This window comes from Streptopelia decaocto (genome assembly GCF_964273445.1).
Source record: "Streptopelia decaocto genome assembly, chromosome: 9".
Classification (NCBI taxonomy): Eukaryota; Metazoa; Chordata; class Aves; order Columbiformes; family Columbidae; genus Streptopelia; species Streptopelia decaocto.
This window is the reverse complement of record NC_138664.1, coordinates 10,437,513-10,459,482: the sequence shown is the minus strand read 5'-3', so window position 1 is coordinate 10,459,482 and position 21,970 is coordinate 10,437,513. Positions and strand designations below refer to the sequence as shown.

General features: G+C 39.1%; 1 protein-coding gene across 2 annotated transcripts; it reads right to left on the bottom strand.

The window, feature by feature from the left end:
* Nucleotides 1–144: 144 nt before the first annotated feature.
* On the bottom strand, nucleotides 145–20,442 carry CLPX (caseinolytic mitochondrial matrix peptidase chaperone subunit X). Of its 2 annotated transcripts, XM_082061151.1 has the most exons (14): nucleotides 20,294–20,442; nucleotides 17,594–17,754; nucleotides 15,992–16,109; nucleotides 10,903–11,057; nucleotides 9,939–10,098; nucleotides 8,702–8,743; nucleotides 7,417–7,593; nucleotides 6,374–6,538; nucleotides 5,940–6,028; nucleotides 5,260–5,424; nucleotides 3,969–4,268; nucleotides 3,376–3,468; nucleotides 3,039–3,145; nucleotides 145–1,959 (listed from the first exon to the last, which is right to left on the bottom strand). In XM_082061151.1, the coding sequence occupies exons 1-14, from the start codon at nucleotides 20,361–20,363 to the stop codon at nucleotides 1,869–1,871; spliced, it is 1,893 nt and encodes a 630-aa protein (XP_081917277.1). In that variant the 5' UTR covers nucleotides 20,364–20,442; the 3' UTR covers nucleotides 145–1,868. The 2 variants fall into 2 exon arrangements, with proteins under 2 accessions (XP_081917277.1, XP_081917278.1); XM_082061152.1 differs by lacking the exon at nucleotides 8,702–8,743.
* Nucleotides 20,443–21,970: the final 1,528 nt, after the last annotated feature.

Sequence of the window (21,970 nt, the reverse complement as noted above, 5' to 3'; positions counted from 1 at the left end):
GCCGGGAGGACCTGCCGCCGCCCGGCCTCGCAGGTTCATAGGGCTCCATTTAAAAAAAACCACACAAACAAAAAAACAAATTCCAAAGACCCGTAAAATTTAAAATTGCGGGGGACGAGATCAGGGATGACAACTCTCCACTGCTCGAATATTCGCTTTGTTTTATTCAAACGCCAGAGGTGAAGTACAAACTGTAGTTAAACGGCATTTTGTTTCCTTAAAAAGTTCTTGGTTACATTTGTTCCAAACAACTTTCAAAACTAAGTTGTTGAAGGTTTCACCGAGAATGCTATTTATTTTTTTTTAAATCCATTAAAAAAAATATTTGAATTAACGGATTCAGAATCAAAAGCAGTTATATGTTTTTCACTCTACAAAAAGGAAAGTAAGGATGCAGTTACAGATAGTTCACCACAAATTGCCACTTTGAGGGGACTAAGCTTCTCCTAGGAATATCCTCAACTCACAATGCAGCTTTTTCTGAACCATTAGTGGGGCATTTAACCTGAACAAAACCCACCCTGAAATGCTAAGGGAAGTATCTGTTGAATCTGGCTACAAGTGCAGGTCATGCTGCTTCGAGGTAAAAACACAAGTATTACGTAAAATTTACATGACAAAATATTAACAACAAAAATAGGGTCCAATCCTTTCCTGTCCTAAAGCATCCACTAGACTGAAAAGAATGATTAAAGTTTTATTTAAATAGCTTGAATTTAAATTTTAAAAAGTCCACATATCACTGAAGGACAAAACAAAGGTGTAAGCGACAAGTTTAATTCCTGAAACAAATCAAAACCATACAGGTCCTTAAGTGTTTGTTTTACAAAGACTTTCCTAAAGGATTAAATTCATTTTGATGTAGAACAGAAGGAGGGTTGTTTTGTGGTGAGACTAAAAATCAAAGACGAAACCACAAGATGCAAGACTAGCATTTGAGAATATAACTTAAAAAGCACTGTGTCATGTGAACAATCACTACTGATTACATCAAAAAATATTATACATTTACTTCTTTCATCTCTTAACATTATAAGATAGGTTGGGCAAATACCTGGCACCAAAAAACTGATGCATGATAGTTCCGTTGAACAAAATGTACTATATTAGAACATTAATACTTAAAAATTTGTGTTGACTTCTCTTCCCAATTCCAATGGCTTACGGCTTCCTGGAAATCTTGTTTACCCTTCCAGAAAAAAAATCAGCACATTACTGACTTCACCTTCTTCCACGGTATTCAAGGTGACTGAAACTTACTCCTAAGGGAGAGGTGAAGAATAGGATATTATTTGATATTGCATTCAAATTACTGTAACAAACTAGTGTCACATTTTAGCAAAATCTCCCAGCAGTGTCAAAGCGTGTGGCAGTTTTCCCAAAACCCCCTTGCAAGGATTTCCTCCCTGCCATGTAACAAGTCACTCCAGCACCCATCAGGCTTGACCTGAACATAAAACCCCCTGTGAGTCGTATCAGGAGCTATTAATAATAGTTTATTCACCCTCTACTAATGATTAATCTAGATTTCCCATTTGTAGAGTAACATTATTGTAAAATCTAACTATCGGCAGCGCCTGCATTGCTGGTTTAGTTTCTAGAAAGGGCAATCCGGGTGCTGCTCTATTTGCTATACATTTTAATTGAACAAGTGTAATATACAATTCATTTTTGAACATTATGCCATCCCAGTCCACACAATGTCCATCCAATAAATCAAGGTGGTGTTGCAATAAAAGACACGATCTGATTTATATCTAATCAAGTTCCCCATCACGAGATAGATCCAATGAATCAGACTGAAGCCAGAGGCAATCGCAAGGAAATAACCAAGTGCGCTTTTATGCGGGCGAGCGTTCTGACAGTATTTAATGGTTAGCAGCATCTGCTTGCCGAGGCCAGCCTTCCTCCTCAACGCCAGAGTCATACTCTTCTTCAGATGAATCTTTAGTGGGAGCCCTATAATTAAAACGCACGGATCAGATCCTTTAGAAATGGAGGGAAAGAACTGAGAGTTTCCATAGCTTCAGGTAAACGTGTCACCTGCAAATGTTCCAGCTGCTAAAACCACCTTCTGATCTGAAGATGGTTCTGTGCACGTTTACACTATGACCAGTACACAAGTTTCAGTACCGAAAATTCAAAAGGCTACTGAAGTCAGTTAAATAATTTAATTAGCAAATTTTAAATTTCCAGCCAACATGAATGTTGGCGCTCTACAAAATCACTTAAATCGACTACCCCGAAGAGCAATAACTTTCCACTCCAGCCATCCCCTTTGAGACACAGGGTGTGCGGGGCCAAGCTTCAGCACATAGATAATACAAAAAGTCACTCAAAAAAGTTGGTGGGGTGGAAACCAAGCCAGAGCTCCTCAATTTCAGACCTGTGTTTTTAACCTGACCCATCCCCTCTCAACTCCATCCTTTGTTCATTAAAATTATTTTTTTTTAAACCAGATTTGTCCAGTGCTACCAGCATCCAACTGCATCATTACCATAACACACAATCTTTACAACATTAAATCCATTATTTAACAAGAGTTCAGCAAATCAATGATGTACCTTTGTGCCTCTCCACTGCTGCGAGAGCAATGGAGAACAAAACTGCAGAAGCCTGCAGCTTGCATTAAAAAGCAAACCAAACAAAAATAAACCTACCTCAGTGGTAGAAAGTAGGAGGAGGAAGGAAAAAGTTCTGTTTCAGAAATTTCAGTGCAGTCACAATTAAGCTTCAGATTTTTACTGCTAACTTAGGAGGCTTATAATTTACTTCTGTTTCTACAGGTATATATACACACAGAAGGCTTAAAGTAACTTCATATATGTTTATTTTTAAATTTATATTTAAAAACTAAACAATACAAACCCAAAGTCTCTAGAACAGAATATGCACTAATTCAGCTGTGTACAGTATACAGAGAATCAGATCCTTTTTAGGTTGTGTGCATGGTTTTGGGTTTATACACTTGTTCCTATAGCAAGCATCAGAATCCCTGACATTACTCATCTGCTCTGATACTTCCACTATGATTTTACCTAATGTATCCTGGCTCTTTTTTGCCTTCTACAACATCTTTGTCAACTTCCACGCATACAATGTCAGAATTGGGCACTTCAAACATGGGCTCCAGCAACAGCTTTTCCTACAAGAAAATAAAGGAGGAAAAATGTTTCAGCATGCCATCTTCTACATAACAATGTGATTAGCAAGTGATTTTCAGAGCTAGAGGGTTTTCTTGGAAAAAAATCTGAAAACCCACATTTTTAAGAGATTAATTGTATCCATATAAGACCCTGAACTAATTGTCACAATTATGTCCATACACAAACATAGGTAGCTTTATTTACTCATTATGAGACTTAATTTACTCACCATTATAGATCGAAGACCTCTTGCTCCAGTTTTTCTGTCCAGGGCCAGTCTGGCTATAGCCTTCAATGCATCTTCAGTTACATTTAACTCACACTACATAGAGAAAAATGATAAATTTAGTTAATTATTTCATTTATAATACAGTGCATTGAGCGTGAGAGCGTGTTACTGAAAACAACAAACAGTAGTGATTTACTTGTCACAATCCAGGCTGTTTAACATTAAGGTACATATATAAAGCTGCAGCTACACTTTGCTTTTTATTAACATCACCAGTATTGACGATGTCCCTTTACCTACATCATCTATAAGTATCCCCTACAGTACGTGAAGTGGCTCTTGATGACTATCAGGCAAGGTCATGAATGTTTATTTGAACGTTAACATGAAAAGCAGCTCAGCTACTTCCACATTACTCGTCCCACAAGGACAGTTCACCAATCTAAACCAGTCAGATTTAATGAGTTTGCTTACTTTTTTTCAGAGTGAGGTGCACGTGTGGTGGGAAGAAGCGACTTCCATTGATGTTTTAGATCACTTTAACACTGTTTATAAGCAAGAATAATGAAGAGTCACCAAATAAAAATTCAAACCTTATCCATGCTGAAAAGCGCCTGGTATTGAGGAACCACAGCATTTCGTGGCTCAGTGAGAATCCGTACGAGGGTTTTCTCATCGAGGCTGTGCAGAGGAACCACAACAGGCAAACGTCCCACAAACTCCGGGATCATGCCAAACTCAATGAGATCTCTGGCTTCCACGTGACGCAGCAAACGATCCTTTTCTTCGATATCTTCATGTGGATTAGATTCTCCACTTATATTAGCAAGATCAGCTGCTGCTGCAGCCCTTCTGCCTTTTCCCATATTAGCAGGGGTCCCAAATCCCAGATACTGCAAAACAAATATGCTTACAGAACTATCATAGTTAGGTTTTCTTTATATAACTAAATCATGTTCCCTATGCATTAAAACATCTGGAGTAACTGATGATGTCATTACATGTTAATTCAAGCTCAATAAATTACTTGTAATAAAGGCACACAATTGGTTTCTTATACCATTTAATTCCCTCAGTAAAGTATCAATACATCAGGCTAAGAGCAAGTTTTTCTTAAAACAAAAATGGTTAGTAACATGTCCTGATAAGTTCACAAATAACAGTGACACTAAAAATGGCTCTTTAGAAGCAAAGTAAATGCATGCAAGTACACTGACATAGAAAAGCTACATGAATTACTAGAAACAGTCATTTGGATTTCAGTCACTCCTTTGTTTTTAGAAACAGGGTGCACATTTTGTCAGAATGCTGCAGCCAGAAGAACTGTGTCCCCAGACATTTATTTATGAAATAGTGAACTGCATGAGTAGGTATTTTAAGATGGTTAAAGCTCTTAACAACATTTGCTCAAACTCTCTGAGGATCAACAGTAAAAGCTTTTTTCTATTGACATCTAAAGGTTTTCTCGGTTTCATCCCTGATACACTCCCACTGAAATAGATCCTATTAAAATTGCTAGAACTGTTTCTCATATTCTGTTTTTAAGAAGCACAGGACATAACAGTGTAAAAAGTTCACCAATGAAATACAGACAGCAAGTCCTCTACCAAGAGCTTCCAAATTTTTTCCCCCATTTTTTTCCTGTTTGCACATGCTAAAAATTACTGTGCAGAAGCAGAGACCACTGCAAGCTACTAACAACAGGTTTGTTCTTTGCTGCCTGCCTTAGACTTGACCTCAAATTCCCAGATAACAGATGGAAAACCACTGCTCTACAAACAAACTTAGCAGACTTACAAATATACCAAGACCTTTAGGAGTCAGTACGGTGAGCAGTAATTAAGATCATGATTTTTCAGTTCAAATACAGCCTGATGCACTCACTTTTTCATTTTTTCTCCTGCTGATAATTCTGTCAAGACCATTGAAAGCACCAGAAGCTACAAAGAGAATGTTCGTTGTGTCAACCTGCACCGTTTCTCCACGAAGCTTACGAGAATTTTTTTCTGGAACGTTTACTATTGTGCCTTCTAGTAATTTTAACAAGCCCTAAGAAGGAAAGAAGAAATCAGCAACATAAAATTCCACTATATAGCATCATAAAATGTGGCACAGCATACTCTGCATATTTTCACAGATGTACTTACATTTTTTGCTCCCTTATGCCTTTACAGTAAGTGTCTAAATAAATCAGTTTTCCATACAAGACAATCCCGCTCAAGGACAGATGAAAATCACACACAAGCCACACTTAGTAATGAGTTGCTTTAAAAGTTTTGTCAAAATAGAAAACATTATCTATTCTTGCCTACATTATGCAACTTGTTATCTGAATGCTGCAAAGACATTTTTCAATTAAAATGTTTCTATGAAGGAGTCTTGAGTTGCTTTTGAGCTGTTTCTTTTTGGAATGAAGACAGATGCGAGTTTCAAAAGTTAATAATTAAGGAAGTGAAGAATTATGACCCTCTATACTCCTATGCTATTTGCCATATGACAGGATGATATGTAGCCCTGATGGGCTGTTTGCTTACAAAATAAAATTACTCCACAGAAGTACGTACTTGTTGAACACCTTCTCCTCCGACATCCCGTAACTGATGAATACCAGGAACGCTGCCGATCTTATCTACTTCATCCAGAAAAACAATTCCTGTGGTTACAGAAAATGGATTGAAGGAAGACTCCACTTTTTAAGAGAAGCAAGAACTTACACACAAGATAGAACAATTTAAGACAGCAGCAGCCTATTCTACTTCCATACTCTAGATTACAAAAATGCGCGTAATCCTGTCCAACCACGGACAAGAACAAAAACTACAAGATACGCTTAGACTCTCTTCAGGTTTAATATTTCTGATTTAAAGCGTTAAAATTCAGGTACATGCAACAGGAATATAAATTAAAGAGATACTGGTGGTCTCACAGTTTAGAGCACTGAGGCGAGATTTTAACAGAATCTATGAATGAATTCAGGAAATATATTGTAGAAGTTTACCTTGCTGAGCTTTTTCTACATTGTAGTTGGCATCTTGCAGCAGTTTCGCAATGACAGATTCAATGTCTTCACCAACATAGCCAGCTTGAGTCAGGGTGGTACAATCACAAATAGCAAAAGGTACATCCAGGCATTTTGCTAGAGTCTGAGCCAGCAAGGTTTTACCTGATCAAATAAAACCTGTATGTTATAACCACCATATATTTCTCTAAAGCACGCAAACCCAAGTATTTACCATAGTGCCATCATCACCATTACTAGACATTTTGAATGCCAGTGTGTTCATATATTCATTTAAGAATATTTTCCAGACCAGTTAGTTTTCATAAAGGGTGTTTTCTACCTTGGCAAGCTGTATTTCTGAATTCGACTAATAGTACACGTTTGAGGCAGCTTGAAATGAATACAGAATCACAAATAAAATGCCACACAATATAAAAACCAGAATACAAGTATTCGCATAGATTAAAGATTACATAAATCAGTAGTCCTTTGCAGATACTCAGGGGCAGTACAAAGTCCAATTGCTACTGCTTGGAAGTTGGGGAGAAATTGTATTAAAATATTATTTAGTGAGCATTTTCCCAAAATGGTCTGCAAAACGCTACCACTTCAGCACAAACTCTCCTACTTCTTATGAACATACAAATATAATTTCTCTTTTAACCCTCCTGCAACTCATCTGTCCTAGAGGTGAAACAACACTTTCTAACTGCAGCATTTGTGTTTGCCATCTAAAGCGGAGAAACTTCAAATTCATTTTATTTCAGCTTAGTGAAAGTTACATCTTTTCAGCAGCCAGAAAACATAAGCATTAAAAAAAAGCAGCAAACCACATGAATAGACCTCCCTTCCTTTTCAAGGCCATTTAGCTCAGTCTGTTACTATGGCATGAAAGCACAAAAATCCAAGTCTGGAATTCAGTTTAGCTTTTTATAAAGAAAATTGGAATAATCACAAAAGAGGAAAAAAAGAAAAAAAACACTCACTAACAATCAATTCTAATAAAAATCTGACACCTACAAAAACATACAGCTGTATACCTGATCCAGTTGGTCCAAGCAGCAAAATATTACTTTTTTCAAGTTTTATGTCATCATTGGGTGAATCTAGTACTTCTCCGCCCCGTTTTTCCTGAGGTATCTGCTGGTTCATTTGTTGCTGCATCGATGCCCCTAAAGCGTTACCGTGTGGGCTGATTCCAGCAATCTGCAGTAGTTCTGAAGAGAACAATCACAGAACTGTTTGAGCACTGTTACCTTAAATACACAACAAAAGCACGGTTCTTCTCTTTTGCTCTGCAAACCTATAGTTCTACCTGTACAGAAATTTACAGATAGGACTGTAACAGAAATATCACACAATTATTACAAAAATATGAGTTCCAATTGTATTTTTGCACAAGCATATAATTGCATATATGAAAATAATTTCCAGTGGTACTGTGGATTATCTAAAAGTACTCCTCTACATTAAAAACAAGGTAAATTTTCAGTTCTAAAATCAACTCAACTGTAATTTTTTTAACACATGAGAAAAAAAAAAAAACAAACAAATGTTGAACTCTATGATGAAAAAGTACAAGAACTGGTGAACTATAACAAGTACCAAAGCAATGCACAGGTCTGCTCTCAAGACTTAAAGACTTGTCTTAGTTCAGTTGCTACAAGTTTTGTCTCCACACGTGGTTACGGAAACTAGGCTGGATTTTCTTTTTTCAGAACACCACTTTTAATTGGCTTGTAGGGCAGGTTTTGAAGGTTTGAAGAAGTGTAACTGGGACTACTAATTGATCTACACTAGACTAAGAAGTAGTTCAATAGCCAGGGAGAGTTCAGTAGACTGAAAATAAACATAACTGACATCACTCGGACCAAAAAACCAAAAAAATAGCAGCATTCTGAGGTTCAAGGTGACAGTGCCTTGCAAGAGTACAAATACACTGCAGAAAACCACTGCAAAACTTCTTTATTATCTACCTCACATCATATTCTGTATGGCATTACTAATATAATAATATCTCAGATCTAAGTAAAAAAAAAAAAATTCAATTTCACTTGGTCTCCTGAGAATAATTCTAAGGACAAATACTTATTTAACCAACTTCATAAAAGGTATTTTTACTATTTATCTGCTTTCCACCTAGAGCTAGATAAATAGTCAAATCCTAGTCATTTCAGTTAAAAACACACTCAATGCCATCAATTAAATTTACTTGCAGAAGAAAAGCAATCAGCATTTCAAACTGGTGGTCACTAAAGACTATTCTACATTAACATCAAAAGAGAAGATATTGCAGAGGAGGACATGAGGAGAGAGTTCACTTACTTGTAAATCTGTACTCATCCTCCCGTCTTCTGATTTCTAATTCTAAGAGAGAGGATGAAAACAGTAATAAAAAATAAGTTTATAAAAACTTAGAAATCTTTCTCCACCTCTTGCCCTCTTCTGAATACATCTCATCACTGTGTATGAATGTATTTCTGACAAGAAATCCCCCCATGAATTAGTCTTTATTGCTGTCAAAATTAACCCAAAACCCTATGTGCATGCTTTTAAAATGACAGCAAGCTTTCTTCTACTTAAAACAGTAACTATCTATTACCTCTTAAGATTTTAGTTTTAAAACTACTTACAGAAGGGGAAAAAATTGCTATAATTTTGTTTTGAAAGGTCTTCCTTAAACTCTCACATTTATATGTGAGTGTTACAATGTAACATGTCACATATTTCAGTATGTCCATTAGGAACATTCACTGTCAGTCCCTCTGGATGTGCAGCACCAATTTATCTTTCTGGGGAGGGTCAGGAACTTCCCTGTGCCAGGGACACAACTGCTCTCCTGCCACTACCAGAACAGGGCTACTAATGTTTCCCCCTCAGTTAAAAAGCTTCTTTATATAAATTAAAAACAAAACAAAGAAGTTTTCTGTTTGCTTAGTGTACTATTTATTGCAAGATAGAACAAAACACCTTAAAAAAAAAATCAAGGCTTGAATCAGAGACAGTAACTTAATCCTACTTCTAAAAATAAATTAGATCAACATAGCTACACACTTACTCAGTAGCAAAAGTACTGCCAAGAGTAACTCCATCTATACCTGACAGACATGGAACAATACAGATGGTGACCAGCAGATGCTGCCAACCACAGCAAGCAGGGTTAGAAAGGCAGCTATTAGTCAAATACACTCTGCAAAATATTGTCTTCATCACCTGCATTGTTGCTTGCAGATTAAGCAACAGATTTACAGTTAAGCAGTAAGTGAGATTAGAAAGAAAAATTTCAGAGGTTCATTTTATAAAGGAAAATACCTAATAACATGTCAGTAAAAAATGCTAAACGTTTAATACAGTAGGCAATACCCATAAACCTTCTGGATTACTATTCAAATAAATCACAGAAGTTCACATACAGTGAAAATTAAATTTAACAGAAATTCTTTTAGATCATTTCAATTATAGAAAATCTAGTGTCAAGGCAAAACCCCTCAGGTTTCTTAAATTAGGGGCCTGAAATGTTAAGTTTTATTTGACCAGAAAAAATACCAAACATCACACAAACCTCTTGGTGTCAAAGAAGTCTGCTTTTCAACTTCTGCTTGCTGCCTCAAGTTGGCTGGAATATTATTGTAGATCCTCTTGTAATGATTGTACACAGCAACTGAAAGCACCTTCTTGGCAAAACACTGACCAACAACATATTTGTCGAGGTAGTTATAAATCTGAAAAAATAAGTCCATCTTAGTAACACTTCTAAATCACCTTGCAGCAGAAAAAAACACTATATTGTGCCAAAGATGGACTTTAGTCTAAACCCACCATTATAGAACTGAGAAACAGAACCCAACATCTAAAATACAAAATATATTCAGTAAGTTTACTTAAAAACAGGGTGCTTACACAATCATATTGTGTCCATCAGTCCTCCCCTACTAATATTTAAACCCCTTGTCACTGTCCCCCAAATTTGTAAGAAGAAATTTCAAGAATATTTAATTTCTTAAATGAGGCCTATCCAGGAGCCACATGCAGCTTCAGAAACTATTACAGTCCAGGAGGAGCTGAGAAACACAACAAGCTCCCTCCTTGTTCAGGAGGGGGAAACCAAATTACTTAAGATTGGTCAGGGCCACAAGCGCATCAGCCACAGGTCTTGCCCAACAAAAGGTTCTGCAGCTACAGAAGGCAACTGCTGACATAGGGGTGCAGAATTTGAGGCCACAGAAGGAAATAAAAAGATACTACAGTTGGTGACAATTGACGTTAACCTCAGGGTCACAAGTGAAAAAATTAAAGGTACTGGACTTTGTCACAAGACAAAGCCAGAGGAAAACAAGCCCAGCTACTTTTATTGGATCTATTTGTTCCCTTTATTAGTGCTCTGCTGTCAAAGGTTTAATCTTGAGCTAATCGTCTTTGTTGCTCTGTCACAGGAGGCAGTTATGCACCTGATGCAGATTAAAAAGTAAAGCGTTTCACCGTTCTGTAAACGCAAGGGAACGCTGGGCTGAAATGAAGAGCTGTACCTTTTTCGGTGGAGGTGGCGGCTTCTGCTGGAATGCCAGTTTCACAGCTTCTGCTGCTGACTCAGGCTCTTTAATGATGCTCTTTTTTGTGTCTGCCTCTGACAGCACAACAAAAAAATGGTGACACTTCTCACACTTCACAAAACGGGTGGAAGCTGCAGAAAAAGCAAAACAAAATGGTAAAAGGAATTGCTCAAACAGCATTAATTCAACTGCCTGAATTCGTCATGCCCAGGACAAGCAGCTGTGAGACAGCACAGCCACCTCTGTGCTTACACAACACTTTCCCTTCTTGCACCTTAGAAGCTTTAAAAGCAATTATTTGCCTATGAAATTTGACATAGAAGAAACAATTTGCCCAAAAAGTCACAACAAAGGGCAGCAACCAAACAAGTGACTAAAACGCAAAAATCTATTTAGTAATTATTCAGCAGCACTATGCTTGGAAGAGGAAATTGCATCTCAGAGCAATGCAAAATTAATGAGGGCTTCTCATTATGCAGGACTGATTTGTAACTGCCAAATTAGCAGAAACAAAAAACATGGTTAGGGACAGACAGCTGTGGCGGCTCCTGCTCTCCATGTCCCACAGGCTGGGAACACCACTGGAGCGAGGTGGTCACTTCGGCCGAGGACACAGAGCGCAGCGGTGTCACACTAAGGGCTCATCCCAACTGCAGGCGGCCATGGTATGATCAGGACTTCAATGTTTTGCCAGATCTTTTGCTTATTTATTTGTACTGCCAAGAGTAGAACAAATTTCTTTCAAATTCCAAAAGCTGAACCCTCCTGCCACTGACTTGGTGAACTCTGCCTCAAGAAATCATGTTATCTGCAAAGATTGGTTTCAAATGCCTCCAAACTAGAACTTGCGCTACTTTTTTTTCCTCCCCTGCTTTGGAAAAGCAAAGTTGAAATAATAGCAAATAAACAGTAGAGAAGAATAAATTTATAATTCAAAATAAATATTTTCTGACCATATTAATATGCAAATCATGTACAATAGGACTGCTTTCAAGTAAATATATTAGTAAATGTATTAAATTAAAAGTAAATGTAGCAAAACAACCACGTGAAAAAACTTCAATGTGAAAACTTCTGATACAATAAAAAAGTTTTTTTGGAAAATGGCTTGAACACTGTAGTCCCAGCTGATTTTAATAACAGCCTCTAGGCAATAAACAAGCTGCTTATTTATAACTTGTTGCTGCCTCCCATATAGCTGGCATCAGCAAAAGGGGAGTGGGTGGGTTTTCTTAATATTAAACACAACTTACCACTGGTAAGACAGACCAGCAGACTATTTTAACAATGTAGCACATAATACTGTAACGATCACGGCTCTATTAACTCTACTCAAAAGAAAATTTGTACTAAGAGCTGGAAAGTTCTCCTAGCAACATTCCAAGTTACTGTTATCAGCCTGATAATAGGAACGCAAAGAACTGTTTGCATGCACTTCTCTTACCTAACTATTATTTAGCAACAATATTTTAAGGAAAAAACACCCAAAACTTTCTCCCAATGCCCACCCAAAACACCTCTGACATTCTTAACGACCACAGTGTCCTGAGGCTGTTCTATTTCCTTGTACAATGCTAATAGTGAGAGTTAGTAGGATGGAATAGCCAGGAGAATACTTGGCCCCTTTACAGGTTCATAGGAATGGTTAAAAAAAAAATAAAGAGCAAGCTATACGAACAGTATTGTGCATCTTTAAAACATCTTTCACTGAGGAAAAAAAAATACAGTGTAGAGCACACTTTTATTAATTACTCCAACCAGCACAGAAGAAGGTTATTAATAGGAGATCTTCCTAATTTTCAGCAAGACAAATAGGGTCCGTGGTTAGAGAAACTCTGATGTATGGGGTGCCCTGGGGAGGAGGCTCGACTATCAAAACACAGCTGTGAAACCAGCTGGTTTCCACCATCCACACAGCAAGGTGGAAAAATAATCAGTATGAGTATCATCAGAACAAAACCACTGGAGAAGTTGGCTCCAAAATGCAAGGAAATTAAGTACAGCTATCTCCCTGACACTGAGCATTCAAAATTGCAAACAACATCGCTATTCTTAAATACTGGCATGTTTTCATGTGTTTTTTTAGCAAACAGATAACAGCACAGCAAAGAGCCTTCATGTCAAATTACCTCACTGTCATTAAGAGGTCTGCAAATATTTACAGTGTGGTAAAATGCAAGTCAAGTGTTGGTTTCGATTCAGGCGACATTAGCACAGAGGCTGCGTTTGCAAAGAGACTTTTCTAAAGTCTGCACGAGCTGACCTTGCCAAAGAGAAACGCCGGGTTTTTACAATACATGCAGGAATCCAAAACAATTGGAGGATTAATCTTAAAAACACTTGTAGGGCTGACATCATGGGCTACTAGTAAGCTGCTATAAGGTGTAAAGTCATGAGGAAAAAGGGCAGGGAAGCTCCTTGCTTGGGAGGACAGAACTAACCCCACGGCATCAGGTGGAGACAGTAAAACAGCACCTGGTTACGGCTTCTCATCTCAACCAGCTTTCGAGCTATTGGATTTCACTCCACATCTTATTTCACTCGTGACAAAACTCTCCTTGCAGAGTCTCACAGCCCAAAATAACACAGGAGCTGTTGAGAAAGTATGTTGAAGCAAAATTCCTTTTGGTCTGTGTTATGTTTTTCCTTAATTGTTAATTACTGGAAAACCATTTCCAAGCAAACCCTCATGCAAGATTTGTGGTTGCAAAGTGAAGCCCCATTAAAACAAAATCCACTGAAAAACCAGCCTGTCACACTGCCACTCAACAGCAATTAACTTACTAATAAGCGTGGCTTTTATTCAGTATTTTGTTTCCCTACATGTCTCAAAATGACTGAAAAATATTCAAAAACTGAAACAAATGCTAACTGCATATTTTTCTTTGGCTTTAGATATTTACTTAAGGCTCTGCATTTCTGTAATTCAAAGCAGAACTGAGCGAATTTGTCATTTTCCCCCTAACTAAGCAACATCACAGGCTTACTTGAAACATCAAGTGACAGCATGTTTAATATGAACAGCAACCCATTCATTTTGGGCAGAACAGGACAGATTTTTTAAATTATTATGAGTTTTTGTTTCCTTTTTTAAAACATTTTAAAGATAATTAGAACTTAGCTCTTCTGTTTTCCAGCTGCTTTATATTCTACAATTTGTTCAGGAAGCAGCATGCTAAAATTAACAGACTAGACCAAAAAGACACAGGTCCAGAGAAAACCTGACTGTGACTCACAGAAATTAGGACAATTACAATATTTGGTTTCATTTTTTTCAAGTTAGCAATTAACAGAAAACTGATGACTACTTTCTCAGGATAAACAAAAACACCTCACCTGCTCTACACTGTTATTTGGAGTCACTGTGCTTAGTTTGAACTAGTAACACATTTCATTTATAGACCGTAAAACCCTAAATCCTCAGAGCAGAACATGCAAGGATGAGAAAAGTAGATATATTCAATTACCCACAAGCAGACTTCCTCATATTTTGATTTTCATGCTTCTCACAAATCTGACCAGCTGCAACACTGTTTTTAGAAGCAAAAAGTGGTTTTCCAGTCCCAAGCTCTTTACAGCACCTGCACGATTCTGACATTGTGATTTAAGTGTGGTATCACAACTTGTGAAGTTGAGATTGCCTACACCAGACATTTTCTCCCATAATTTAAGAACAAACTCTCTTCCTAAGAATTATAAATGGTTAAAGATTCCTAGCAACACTAACAATACATTAAATCACATCTCTGCTTTGCAGGGATACGCAGCGATTGTTCCAATTCGGGGCAATGCTTGAACGGTATTTCCACATAAAAACCACAAACTCCAGTAACAAGGGGAGCAAACACACCAGCGAAATGAGAGAGTTTCAAACTGCCTCTTGTCTGCTCATTAATCATCTGATAAGAAGGTAAATGAAGTTAAAAATCCTTCTACTGTTTCCAACCACACGTAGTCCAGGAGAGGCCACAATATTGAACACCACACAAGACTGGATTTCTAGTTCCATCAACTAGTGTCAGATTTTTCAGAAAACCTCATAGCCTATAGTTTCAAACAAAAAAAAAATATACTTATTATTTCTGGAAACAGTAGCTGAGGACCAATCCTTCCCTCTCACATAAAAAATATATTGTTATTCTAGAATTGTCTTGTGATTCATGATGCTTAGCATTTTTACTAAATAGTATTTTATACAAGTAGCAGCTAATAATAGCACGTCCACTCATTTTCACCAACTGTGATATTAACTGTTGAACAACTTTATGCTGCCCTTGTCTTAAGCTTCTCATTGCACAAGTCTGATTATGACTTGATCCTTCCTCCTCCAGCCCCAACAAACCGACAATTGATATTCACTTTCTGACAAGTATTTTCTAGGCTGGTCTCACTAGCACTGAAATAAGAAGAAATGTCTTCAAGTCTGACAGAACCTGAAGTACAACTGGCATTAATCTGGACTGTACTTCAACACAACATTGTTATTGCTGCTGGATACCTGGCATCTGATATATTTTGAATTTTGTATTCGGACTTTGCTGCCTCCTATTTGGAATACAGTATGGACTTGACTTCATCATAGAAGACTGTGCCAGTAAGCCTTTTGTCACATACTAATTCCTCTGCTGAATACGCACTTTGGTTATAGTACATGCAGCATTAAAGTTTTATTATTTAGTAAACAAAGGACAGACATTACAAACATACATACGTGTATCGATATGGTGCAGAAATAAATATCAGTAGTTTAAAATGACATTAATTATGTGAGTACCTCTTTCACTGCATAAAATGTAATGAACTATTTTAAAACTGCATATTCACAGTTACAGTCCAAATGCCGCTACCATATTGTGGTCCGCCACACATCATAGGAATTTCACAAATATATCCACAGAAACAATCCACACTTACTCCATGGCCAAACTAAGCATAATAAGATTTTGTACACTGTATAATTATTTGAAATTCTAGGCAGACAAACTTGGCTATCAGGACTACATTAGATCACAAACATAATCACATTTGTGGCTACATATAAAAGAAAATATTCATTCGAACTTACACACAAAGGTCTCCACGTGTGTGCACAAGTCCCCACACTTCGGGCAGCGCAGTTGGTTCCCTCCTTTCCCAGAGCTTCCAGCGCTTGACTTCTTACCACCCCCCTCGCTGACAGACTTCTAAAAAAGATTTCCAGACAATTAGCCCCAAACAATGGAGCTGCTACATTCGGCATTTAGCAGCGTGTTTATGCAATCCAGTAATGTGAATATTGCAACAGCTGAATGACAAAACCATAGTCAAGATTTTTTTAAAGGCTTTGAAAACTTGAAGCAACACAATATAAACGTTTCTGAGTGCGCACACATCTGCATTTCCCAGGTTGGCCAATTTTGGAGACTGGTGGAAGAGGCATCCCATATCTCCATTAGAACTGCTTGACTGTCACTAGAACAGTCACAACCCGAATTGCATGAAGAATGTTTAAACAGTATCTTTCAAGGTAATTAATTCTAACCCCAGAGAAGAAAACAAATCATACTTATAGAGTAATTTGATTATCGCAAAACTGCGTTGATTCTAAGGGTTTCTGAAGCCACAGCTCTTCTCCCATCCTTGACAGATGCTAATCTGGCAGATGGCTGTAGGGTAGGTTGGGCCTATAAAACAAGCATCTCAGAAATGGCTTGGAAATATTTTATTTTTTACTTCTAATGCAGAGTTCCCTGACAGAGACCTTCTCATCTTTCCCTGTGTTATCTTGTTTAGTGGTGTTCAAGGTTAACATTTTTTAAATCTATATCCACTCTGTGCCTTTGTACTTTGATTAATAATAAAAGCTCTTATATTTTAACAAACAGAAAAGACCCCTCTTCCCTTTTCTAAAATAGTTACCCATTTTTTAAACCCTGCTTGCCCACTCAGTTCTCCTCGCAACCCTTCTCAAGAAAAGAAGACTGCTAGAAATGTTTTATCTTCTCTATTTTTTTTATGTTTAATCTGGACCTTCAGAACACAGCTGAGTCACCTGGACAGTTTCTCAGACATCACAACACACCACACAAAGGCAAAGTAAGTGCCTGTGAACTCTCAAAATCTTATCTGCTGACTAAAGAGCAGATTTATTCTCAGGTAATCATTTATCTAAAGAAGCTGTTTATTAACTATAATTCTAGAGAAAGGCTAGGACAAAAATAGATTACAATTTACTAACAAGAATAGAGCTGGTCTCACAAACCTGTCTTGCTTAATGCAACTATCAAGTCAGTGCTGAAAACAAACATTTTAAAATGTACTCACTACTTCAATAGCAGGCTATTGAAGGAGAATAGTTCCAGTCACTCCTCTTTCCTGAGATGCTAAAACCTTTTGTGGATTTAATAACATTCTACAAAGTTTTCAAGTGTCCCTTCACGCTAGGCAAAAAGATTTACAAAACTGGAAAAGCATTATAGGATGTTTATACGGTTTTTCTGCCAACAAATTCACAATCCAATTTATTTTTTCTTCACTGCCAGTTGTAGCAATTTGAAGGACCACAAATGTCAAGAGTCAGTAAACATTTTAAGAAGATTCTGATTTTAAGTGAGGAAAAAAATATTCTAAAAAATATTTAAGAAACATTCAATATAAACTATTGAAAAACCTAATGCACAGAGATTACCTTGCTTCCATCTCCAGAACCATCCTTGCTTGTACCATCCTTTGATGCAAAATATGCTGGTGTTTCCGAAAAGTTTCTAAGAGGAACTCGTCTTAGGGAACATGTTTCAAAAGTCCCAAGTTTTCCTAAGACAGGGATGCGTGTACGACCACAAGTAATACCTACAATCAACCGAAAACATGAAAATAAAAAAATAATTTCATTAACCATTCCACTTTGGGGAAAATTTTGCTGGTGCTACACCAGATAACAAAGCTACCTCATTAGCACCTGACCACAACATACCCTAGTTGTTGCTATGTGCTGAATCCACACAACTTCTATATATTGTTTCATATTTTCATCCAGCTCTTTAGGGACAACACTAAAGAACCAAACCAATGTCTTCCATAAAGTAATATGTTTAAAACATAGTATCTATGTATATGATAAGTACCCAAATCCTGTATGTCAATTAAAAACACTCTAGTTCTAACCCTGATGCCAACAAACCCCAGAACTGATTTACATTAAATGGAACTCAAAGGCTGCCGTAACAGAACTCTGAACACCCCAAGTTTCAGCTATTTAAAATCAATTAGTTTCACCACCTTAGCGTTCATCTCATCAAAAGCTGCCTGGATTGTCCAAAACCAATGCAGAAGTAATTCCAGGCCCTCTACCTTCAGGCAATTCAGAGCCCATTCTGTCATGAATCAGGAAACTTCCCAGTTATGAAACAGACCCTCAAAACGATAAAAACAATCATCATCCAGGATTTATTGTGAAATAATTTAACCTTTGAAGAGAGAGACCTTTGAAGTGTCTCCTTACTAGGCAAAAATGACCCAAGATGTGTCTCAGACTCACGGACTGCACATCTGGATTTGGCTTTCACTTGTGAACTCTACTAAAAACTAGTTTCCAGGAATTTGAGGTAATGCTTGATAAAAAGGTTGTCCTGAGGAAAATTAAAAAGTAATGTCGTATTTGGCATACGCTGACAGGCACAGGTAAATTCAGTGTAATCTTTGTTGAAATAGCTTATTGCCAACATGAAAAAAAAAAACCCAACCCTCATTGAGAAACTAAACAGCCTTCTCCTCCTCTTGCAACAGCAGCAGGGTTACATTTCATGACGAGGGATGATGTGAATCAAGAAATGTCATGCTTGTGATTTCAACATCTCTCACCACAGACAAGAGCTTGGAATCAACATTCCATATCTCTCATTTAAAGTGGCAAATTTCTCAGCTGCTTTATGTTTCTTTTTCCAAGGAGTTTGGATTAATTGATACTTGAGGAAGGAAATATTGACTTTTGGGACAAGCTTTAAGTATCTTGAAAGAATCTATTGCCCAAGGAAGTGACAGGGAGACTGTGACAAGAGAAATCTCCTGTCTGTCTCACATAACCCTTGACCAACTAAACTGATCCATGCACTAAAACACTCTCAAGTTTGTACCAACCAGCAAGAGCAAACAAGTACCTGGCATAAGACATAACCTGTTACAACAATGAAAATGCACCTAAAGATTTTTTTTTTAAAGGAACTTTCATGGAAAGCTGATGCATTTATAATCTTCTTAGTCTGTATCTGTGTTTTAGTCTCATTTGTTCTTTTAGACATCCTTTTTAAATCTGACCAAAAAAATACAAATTTTGAAAAAGATAACGCTAAAGTTAATTCAGAATGTTACTTGCTTTAAAGTTTATTGTTTCAGTGGGTTTACATGAGGCCAGACACGCTGGAGTCGAAAGTGCCGGTTTAAGCCTTTCGGCACAAGTGACATCAGAGATGTAAACGCAAAGTCAACTGCAATGAGTTAACTCACCTCTTGAAGGCAATAAATCATCTCAGACTCGTCAGGCTATTGCTGAGGGCACAATCACTCAAAATCTTGCTGGAAATGTGGCAGCAGCAGAGACTGTCAGCACAATTTGGGGGTGGTCTGTCTTTCTCTAAAAGCAGCACATGGTACCGCAACTCTCACTCCCCACAAGAATGTGATGAAAAGGACAAAAGTAGTAAAAAAGTAACTGCCTCCCTGTGCTTCAACTTCCAGTAAGTTGTTTCCACAGCCTCGCCTTCCAAGCTAGTTGGAAATAATTACTTTTTGCTAACTGAGTTCAAGTCTTTAATGAGAAATATTTCAAGTATTGGTTGCGAAAAGGCAGGATTTTAATGAGTCAGCTAATTAAGGTCACTTACTAGCACTGCAGGGTAACACACACAGGACAACTGCTGCAGAAAATCGCTCCTGTTGAAATAAACTCTATTCTCGCGTTACGTTTCCCAAAAGATAGTCCAGTGTGGGCTAATTTTCCAGAACTTCGCACCATGTAATACTGCCCTGACTCCTGACGTGCCACCGGCCACCCGCTCCCACCCCGCAGGGTGACACTAGCAAAAGATTAATAGAAGGAAAAAAAACAACAAAACCCGAAGGCAGGAGCAGCCACCCGAACCCTTATCGCAGTGCTGCAGCGCGGGGCTGCGGGCGGGCTCGGCTCCGGCGGCTCCCCCTCACAGCGCCCGGCGGTCACCGGGACCCCCGGCGGGGGGGCCGCGGGGCGCTGACCGCCGCGCGGCGGCCGGAGGGAGCGGGGTTCCCCCTCAGGAAGGCGGAAGGGGCCGGCGCGCTGCGGCCCTGTGAGGGCCCCGGGACGGCAGGGCCCGACCCCACCGGGGAGCAGCGTCGCGGCGCAGACGGCGGTTACCTCTCCGCGCGGAAGGCAGCGTGGAGCCCAGGAGGCGGGCGGCGGCGGCGCAGCTGTGGCAGGCGGACATGGTGCGGCCGCGGGCCCGGCCCGCTCCCCCCCCGCCGCCGGACTAGGCCTCGCTGGCGGCGGAGCTGCGCCCCACCCGCGCCGTAAACACCCCCTCCCCCCGGCGCCTCAGTGACGGCAGCGCGCTGCCGCCCGCCGTCACCGCGCACACGGCGCGGACTACAGCTCCCAGCGGGCATTGCGCGGGGGGCTCGCCTCCGCGAGTTCTGCTGACGCGCGGGGCATCGTGGGAAATGTAGTCCTAGGCCGCGCTAAGGCCACATGCCCCTCCGCAATGCATCATGGGAAAGGTAGTCCGGGCAGCTTCCGCTCCTCAGGGGCTCCCTCAGGCTCCTCCTTACACAGGTACTTCAGGTGATTCCTGCCTTTTAATTCTGCTTCCCAAATGCCACATGAGAAAAATATTTCCGTGGGATCCCAGAAATAATCTTTCAGAAAGCCTTTTGTGGCAAATCAAACTAGAACAGCAGCCGAAAACTTCAGGCAAAATGAAGCAACTTCGTGCAAGAGATGAAAGCAATGCCATGTCTGACAGGGGGTCTTCAGGCAGGGAATAGTATCTGTAAATATAGATATTATTTAATCAAATATATTCTTTAGACATGTGGAAAATACACCTACAACTGACAGGTAACAACTATGGGCCTGTTTCTTTCAACTCACTTTCAACTCCTATTTGCCACGTATCAATTAAATGGAGCTAATTGATCCCAGCTAGTGTTTAAGGGATGACTCAGAGAGGGGAGCCCCTCACCTGCCCCTCTCCTCAATTAACCCCAGCTGCCCTGTAGCAAACACGATCAGACCACACTAACACATATTAGAACACTGCGTGTTTTTTTTAATTTGGGTGAAACTCCGGCTGGACTCTAACGCTTGTAAAATACAGGTGTGACACCCCCACCTACAGCCGGCCACCTGCCAATCTCGTTCTAATCTGCATTAAATCCACCGCTGTGTTTCCTTTCAGGAGCTATTTGGTGGAGTGAGGCAGGAAGAGCAGGTTGGGCTCAGGGACGTGTATCCACAGAAGTGGTTTTTTGCTTTGCAATTCCACTCCACGAAAGCAAGGAGGGAACTTATGAAAGGTGATTTAACTGCCAACTTCTGTATGTACAAAAGGCAGGCAGTTTAACTTACCCCTAACTAACCTCCTACAACTCAGTTTTTGGCATAGCCTTGAATTAACCTTTTTTAAATGTATTTTGCTTCATGAACCATATTTTGTACTAGATGAACAAGTACTGCACAACACCCGGATCAAGGGAGCTGTATAAAGCCTACTACATTAAAAATAAGACGCCAGCTTGAGCACATGCCGTTTCACTCACTAGTGCTTTCACTGAAAGCACTCAATATTTCTCCCATATAAATATATTTTAAAAAATTACACTCTCTTTCCCGGTGGATAGCAGTGGAGTGGCAGGTCACAGTGACGCCTGCGCCAAGAAGAGCAGCGGCAGAGAGCGGAATAAAGCACCGCCAAAGAGCTGCCGTGTCCTTTTTCTTAAGTTTAAAATCAATTATTTAAGAGACTGCTGCTTCTCGCTCGGCCAGATCCCCGACGCTCCCGCCTCAGGGGCGCTAATGGCGGCCGTGGCCCCTCAC

Excerpts from the sequence above, each read along its gene's own strand:
- CLPX (XM_082061151.1), bottom strand. The coding sequence starts at position 20,363 with ATGTCCGCCTGCCACAGCTGCGCCGCCGCCGCCCGCCTCCTGGGCTCC. Across the intron at positions 11,058-15,991 it reads ACACGTGGAGACCTTTGTGT|CTTCCACCCGTTTTGTGAAG; the intron begins GTAAGTTCGAAT and ends CTTTTTCTGCAG. Across the intron at positions 10,099-10,902 it reads CGCCACCTCCACCGAAAAAG|ATTTATAACTACCTCGACAA; the intron begins GTACAGCTCTTC and ends TTATTTTTTCAG.